Below are 6,491 nucleotides of genomic sequence, written 5' to 3'. Positions count from 1 at the left end.
GGGCGTGGGGGGGCTGGGGAGCAGCTGGGCACAGAGAAGGCAAACGGGGCACTGCGTTTCCCCCCCAGGTCCAGGAGCGGGTGCGGAAGAGCTCAGTGGACCTGCGGCGGGAGATCATTGACGTGGGGAGCATCCAGCGCCTCATCGAGCTCCGCAAGCAGCGCCGGCAGCGCCGGGAGGAGCGGGCGGCCACCCCCGAGCCCCCTCCGCCACCTAAGCCCCTGGAGATCGTACGTCAGGGGGTCCCGGGGTGTGGGAGGGGGCCTGCTGGGACAGGGGCTGGAGCCCCCATGGGCCAGCCCCTGGGTCACCCTGCCAGCTGGGGACCTCCCCGGGGAAGCAGGGCAGGGGGACCCCCATGTTGTCCCCTCTCCTGTGTCCCTGGACGCCCCAGCCCTGAGCCTGTCCCACCACCAGGAGGGTCCTGTGGAGCCAGAGACCTTCCTGCGAGCTGCTGTCCAGGGCAAGATGCACGTCATCGAGAAGTTTCTGGCAGATGGTGGCTCCCCTGACACGTGTGATGAGGTAGTGTCCCCCATGGCCGCTGGCCACCCCCTGCCTGCGCCCTGCCACCATGCCCCTCCGTGCCCACTGGCAGGGGCTGGGACCCCCAGGATGGGGCTGGGGGTACAGCTGGGCTGGGGGGATGGATCCAGCCACCAATGTGGCGCTTCGTCTCCCCAGTTCCACCGCACGGCCCTGCACCGCTCCTCGCTGGAGGGACACACAGACATCCTGCAGAAGCTGCTGGACAGTGGGGCGACCGTCGACTTCAGGGACCGGGTGAGGCTGGATCCTGCCCCCAGCTCCATGCCGGCCTGAGCCTCCGGGCACAATGCAGCCAGAGCAACAGCAGGGTTGGGGTCCGCGCCGCAGGGCAGTGCTGTCCCCACCGCCAAGGTGGCCACGGGCAGCGCTCTGTCAGCTCAGCCCGGGCATGGGAACTGGGTGGGGTGGGGAACAGACACAGGGTGGGGGTGTCCCCTGCCGTGATGTGGCTTTGTGTACCCAGCTGGACTGCACTGCCGTGCACTGGGCCTGCCGGGGTGGTCACCTGGATGCCGTCAAGCTGCTGCAGGACCACGGGGCAGATCTCAACCTGAAGGACAAGGTGTGTGGGGCAAAGCCCGGGGGCATGGGGCTGTGCCAGGGGCATGGGCTGGCCCTGTGTTGGGTTAGCAGGGGTGGGTGCTGATCCCCTCTGGTGTCCATCTCCTCCCCCCCCAAGCTGCTCAGCACCCCCCTCCATGTGGCCACCCGGACTGGGCATCCCGACATCGTGGAGCACCTCATACACTGCGGGGTGAACATCAACTCCCCAGACAGGGTGAGTGCCACGGCTGCGCAGCCAGCACTGGGGGGGCAATGCCGATCCCTCATCCCTCATCTGACCCCTCCGGGGGCTCCCAGCACCCACAGCAGGGCACGTCCCTGCCCCCGGGTGCCGGCAGCTGCAGCCAGGGCTGGGCTGGGCACTGTTCCCCTTGTCACCGTGGGGAGGTGGCTGTGCGGGGAGCTAGGGAGCAGTGCTGGGGACAGGCAGGCGGTCCCTCTCCCCGGAGCTGGGCCACAATCCCTAGCCAGGCTGCGCCTCTCGCAGGAAGGCGACACGGCACTTCACGACGCCACACGGCTCAGCCGCTACAAGATCATCAAAATGCTGATCCTGCATGGGGCTGACATGATGGCCAAGAATGAGGTGAGCTGGGGGGCTGGCGCCAGGGCCATTTGCTGCCCCACCATGTCGCGCCACCCCGGCCCCAGCCTCTGCCCATTCTTGCAGACTGGCAAGACCCCGACAGACCTGGTGCAGCAGTGGCAGGTGGACACGCGCCAGGCGCTGGAGACCAAGGAACAGCCGCAGGGGGAGACGGACGTCCCTGCATGACAGCGCCGGGCAGGGACCCGGGACTGGACTTGGCTCCAAGGAGCAGGATCCAGCCAAGACTCACCCGTGTCAATAAAAGCCAGCAAAGAGCAGCATTCAGCTCCAGGGGGCTGCGGGGCTGGGTAGCCTGCGTTGGGGGCAATGGGGCGGAGGGAGCTGGGTTATCCGGGGAGCTGGGTTATCTGGCAGCATGGACGTACCCTGCAGCATAGGGACTCGGGTGTTGGTGACACCGCAGGGCCAGGACACCAGTGGTTCAAGGGTGGAACTCCTCACTGGGGGATGTCCTGACTGCTCGCAGTGCTTCAAAGTCCCACCCAGGCAAGCTCAGGGAGGAAAACTCTGGCGAGGGTGGCTCAACGTGGGGCCGCGCTGTGCTGGAGGCTGGGGTTGTGCCAGGGAGCAGCAGTCACACCCCTGCCGGGCAGCCACTCCACGGGGCTGCATGGCTGCTCATTCTCCTGCCTTCTCCGCTGGAGCCGTCCCCGGGAGGACACGGTGGCCCCTTTGCAGGATGGGTCACTTCTGCCAAGAGCAGTGCTCATTGCTCCCTACCCAGAAATGCTCCCGCTCACCTGTTTACAGGAGACCCTACACCAACACCCGGAGCGGGCAAACACTGCTCACAGCCCCGGGACTCCCCGAGTGCCTGGTCCAGCCCTGGCCTTGCAGCCCAGCCCCCTAGGTGGCACAGGGATGGCTGCCAGGGCTGGCAAGCGGAAGGGAAAGCACAGCTGGGGCTCACCCGGAGGGGTGCTGAGCTCCTGCGGCCAGCTCCTGGATGGGGGGGAAGCACCCTGACCTCAGGCGGTACCACCCCCCTTGCTGTCCACCCAGCTGGGCTGCAGGTCCTTCACGTGCCCCGTCAAACATTAACAGCCCCGCAGTGGGGCGGGCAGCAGGGCCGGCAGCAGCACCCATCCACCATGGCCCTCAGCAACCGCCTTGCTTTGCCACTCCGGCCCGCCCTGGCAGCTCTGCGCCAGGCAGCCCCCGGGCAGCGCCAGGGGCTCAGCACCCCCTCGGGACCAGGGCACACGCTCGACCTCAGGGGCATCTTCCCGCCCCTCACCACCCCCTTCTCGCCCACGCAGGAGGTGGACTATGCCCGGCTGGAGGGGAACCTGCACCGCTACGCCAGCATCCCCTTCCGAGGTAAATGCTGCCCACTGCCCCTCTTCGTGAAGGCTCCTGCCAGACCCCTGCCCACCACAGGGGCTGTGCGGCAGCGTGCAGACACCCTGCCAGCTTCCCAAGGGTGCTCAGCCTCCAGCTGGACTTTGTTCCGGGGCTGGGAGCCCCTTGGGTGACCCACCCAGGGCCCTTTGCACAGCATGTGCCCAGGCACATGCGTGTGTCCTTGCACACCCCCGCCACACTCCAGTGCCTGCTTGCATGCACGCTCCACATATGTGCAGGCTCGCACACATCCTCCACATGTAGCTGCAGGCTTGCACCTACCCTCTGTCCCATAGGTGTGCTTGCACACCCGTGCACACTCACACAAATTCAGCACCACAGGATGTGTATCTGTTGATTGCCCAGGATGGATGGATGGGAGGAGAGGGGCTGCAGGAAGAGGCTGGGGGTCACAGGGATGTGCCCTGGGGTCTCCCCTCTTCTGACCAGGCTGTGAGGCCAGGGCTGTGGGGACGGAGACAGGAGAGGTCACGCTGTGGGCTGCAGAGCCCTGCCTGGGTGCCCAGCAGTGAGAAAGGGAGTGAGGGTGATGGGGGTACCTGGCACCCTGAGGCCCTGGATGCCACGGCAGAGCCCGGCAGTGCCAGGCTGGAGCTGGCCTGCGCGTGTCCATGGCACTGGCGGGGTCCCAAGGAAGAGGGGGTCTGTGTGCCCCAGCCAGGGACAGGGTGGCACAGCCTGGCTGTGGGCACCAATAAATACCTCGCTAGCAGTGCTGTGTGGGGTGGTTTCTGGGGATGGAGGCGAGCAAGCGGCGTGCTCAGCCCACAGGGTGCATGCATGGCATGCACGAGGGTGCCTGGGTAGGGGATGGCACTGCTGGTGCTCAGTGCGGTGCAGGTGGGCACTGCCATCTGGGGGGCACATACCCACATGTGGCCTTTGTGGGGGAGCCCAGGGCTTTGCGGGGCACCTGTGGGAGCCTCCTGGCCCAAGGGCACTGCTGGATGTGGGTATCAGGCTGCTCTGGGTGCCTGGTGCCCACCCAAGAGTAGGGTGCAGAGAGGGCAGGGACGGCTGCCCCATGGGCACCCCGCCTCTGTGCCCGAGCCTTTCCCTCCCCACGTTTGTGTTTCAGGGCTGGTGGTGCTGGGCTCCAATGGGGAGTACCCCTACCTGGCACCCCACGAGCGGTTGCAGATGGTGAGCTGTGTGCGCCGGGCTCTGCCCAGGGACCGCCTGCTGCTGGCCGGCTCAGGCTGTGAATGTGAGTGCCTGCGTGGGCAGCGCGGGGGCCATGTGTGTTCCCCCGGAGCATCCCTCACCCCTCTGCCTCCTCCCTAGCCACCCAGGCCACCATCGAGCTGACGGTCAGCATGGCAGAGGCGGGGGCCGACGTGGCACTGGTCGTGACACCCTGCTACTACCGGGGAGCCATGACCAGCACTGCCCTGGTCCAGCACTACACGGAGGTGAGCCATGCCTGGTGCCCACTGGCAGCCCTGGCCGGGGCAGCGGGATGGGGAGCGCATCCCGCACGTCTTCAACCCATCCCAGCTGCTGAGCTCTGCCTGGCTGCCTGCAGGTTGCCGACGCATCCCCCATCCCCGTGGTGCTCTACAGCGTCCCTGCCAACACCGGCCTGGACCTGCCCCTGGAGGCTGTCGTTGCCCTGGCTCAGCACCCCAACATCCTTGGGATCAAGGACAGCGGTGGGGATGTGAGTGGGGCAGGGCTTTCCCGGGGCTCACTGCCACCAAACCTGTCCCCAAGCTGGGAATGGGGAGCTGGGACTCACAGCCTTTCCCCGGACCCCAGGGGTGCTGGCAGGAGCCCTGCGGTGGGGGGATGGGGTGATGCCTGCCCAGGGCACAGTGTGTCTCTCCCCAGATCACCCGCATGGGGCTGATGGTCCACAAGACACGGCAGGAGGATTTCCAGGTGCTGGCGGGATCGGCTGGCTTCCTACTGGCGAGCTACGCCCTGGGTAGGTGCTGCTGCCCCTGCTCGGCCAGGGGCACGGGGTGCTGCCCTGGGGGCAGTGGCAGGGACTGGCAGTCGGGCAGGGGGAGGCAGGCGAGGGGTGGTGATGCCCAGGAGGTGCTGGCTGGGCATAGCATGCCAAGCTGGCTGCCAACGTGCCCTGGTGTCCCCAGGTGCCTCTGGGGGGGTCTGTGCCCTCGCCAATGTCCTGGGAGCCCCGCTGTGCCAACTGGACCACCTGTGCCGTGAGGGCCGCTGGCAGGAGGCCCGCGACCTGCAGCACCGGCTCATCGAGCCCAACGTGGCGGTGAGCAGGCAGCACCCCCTGGGATGCTGAGGGGTGGGGGTGCTGGGCCATGGCAGAGCCGGGGGGGAGCAAAGGATGGAGGTCCCTGGGGCTGCGGGGAGTGGAGTGGTGGTCCAGAGGGGACAGGATGGCACGGCACCCGGCCGGCAAGCCAAGCTGGGCAGGAGGTGGCAGGGTGGGAAATGCCAGCTCTGCCGTGCCAGGAACAGCCTGTCCGCTGGCAGTGGGCACCTCCCTGACCCCCCGTGGGAGCCTTGCCAGCTATTTATAGGCAGTAACGGGGGGAAGAGCTGCTTCTCTCCAGGCCCCCCCACCCCAGTGCGGGGTGGCCCGTCCCTGCTGCAAAGAGTCCACCATGCTACAGGGGTGCTCCCCTGCATGGCCGTGCTCTGCGCCCCCACCCCATGGCGGGCAATTCATGGGGGGGGCTGCAGCCACCCCACACCCGGCCCAGCCTTGCAGCCCCACATGAGGATGTGATGGTGAGCAAGGAGCTGGGTTGGCAGGAGCAGGGCCCATGGAGTGTGCCGCCCTGTCCCACGGGAGCCGGCAAGTCCTTGCACCCTCCCTCCCGCAGGTCACCCGCCGGTTCGGGATCCCAGGGCTGAAGAAGGCCATGGAGTGGTTTGGCTACTACGGGGGTCCCTGCCGTGCACCCCTGGCCCCGCTGAGCCCCCCCCAGGTTGAGGAGCTGAGGGGCACCTTCAGCACCAACAGCTGGTTGTGAGGGGTCCCCCCCTGCCCCTTCCCGCATCCGGCAGGCACGGGAGCCAGGGAGCCCCAGAGCTGGGGACATGGTGGGGACACTGGGACGTGGCCAGGAGAAAGCCACCCATCTCACTCTGTTCTGATGGACAGGGCTGCCCTGGTCAGAGCGGGTAGGGGGGACACCCAGCACCCCCTGGCCACCCTTGCATCCCCGCCAGCCCCTGGGGTCCTGCTGTCCCCACCTGGGAAGGGATGGATCCCCGTGCTGTGAGCCGGGAATAAATCTGCTGCCCCCTCTCTGTGTCTGCAGTCCTGCCCACGCAAGCAGCCCCCCACCCAGTCCCTGCTCCCGGCAAAAAGGACATGGCCCAGGGCATTTGGCAACGTGGTTTACTCAGCTGAGGCCCGTGCAGGCAGCAGCACAAGGCAGGGTCACGGCAAGGCACGGGACCGGTGGGCAGCGAA

The 6,491-nt window shown here is 67.4% G+C and overlaps 2 protein-coding genes across 2 annotated transcripts in view; both read left to right on the top strand.

Moving 5' to 3' along the window:
- Window positions 1-1,923, top strand: part of ANKRD2 (ankyrin repeat domain 2) — a 22,390-nt gene extending 20,467 nt beyond the window's left edge. Inside the window, exons 2-8 of the mRNA XM_009278049.2 lie at window positions 69-230; window positions 418-525; window positions 685-783; window positions 1,013-1,111; window positions 1,229-1,327; window positions 1,601-1,699; window positions 1,784-1,923. Coding sequence (XP_009276324.1) covers window positions 69-230; window positions 418-525; window positions 685-783; window positions 1,013-1,111; window positions 1,229-1,327; window positions 1,601-1,699; window positions 1,784-1,888 — 771 coding nt within the window. The 3' untranslated portion in view covers window positions 1,889-1,923. The remainder of the gene's footprint in view (window positions 1-68; window positions 231-417; window positions 526-684; window positions 784-1,012; window positions 1,112-1,228; window positions 1,328-1,600; window positions 1,700-1,783) is intronic.
- An 891-nt stretch (window positions 1,924-2,814) lies between these two features.
- HOGA1 (4-hydroxy-2-oxoglutarate aldolase 1) lies at window positions 2,815-6,045 on the top strand. Its single transcript, XM_009277798.1, has 7 exons — window positions 2,815-3,043; window positions 4,167-4,295; window positions 4,373-4,500; window positions 4,614-4,748; window positions 4,919-5,015; window positions 5,185-5,318; window positions 5,896-6,045. The coding sequence occupies exons 1-7, from the start codon at window positions 2,815-2,817 to the stop codon at window positions 6,043-6,045; spliced, it is 1,002 nt and encodes a 333-aa protein (XP_009276073.1).
- The last annotated feature ends 446 nt before the right edge of the window (window positions 6,046-6,491 follow it).

Source organism: Aptenodytes forsteri, unplaced genomic scaffold, assembly GCF_000699145.1.
Source record: "Aptenodytes forsteri isolate BGI_AS27 unplaced genomic scaffold, ASM69914v1 Scaffold15, whole genome shotgun sequence".
Lineage (NCBI taxonomy): Eukaryota > Metazoa > Chordata > Aves > Sphenisciformes > Spheniscidae > Aptenodytes > Aptenodytes forsteri.
The sequence above is the reverse complement of the archived record's forward strand: the minus strand, read 5'-3'. Positions and strand labels throughout refer to the sequence as shown.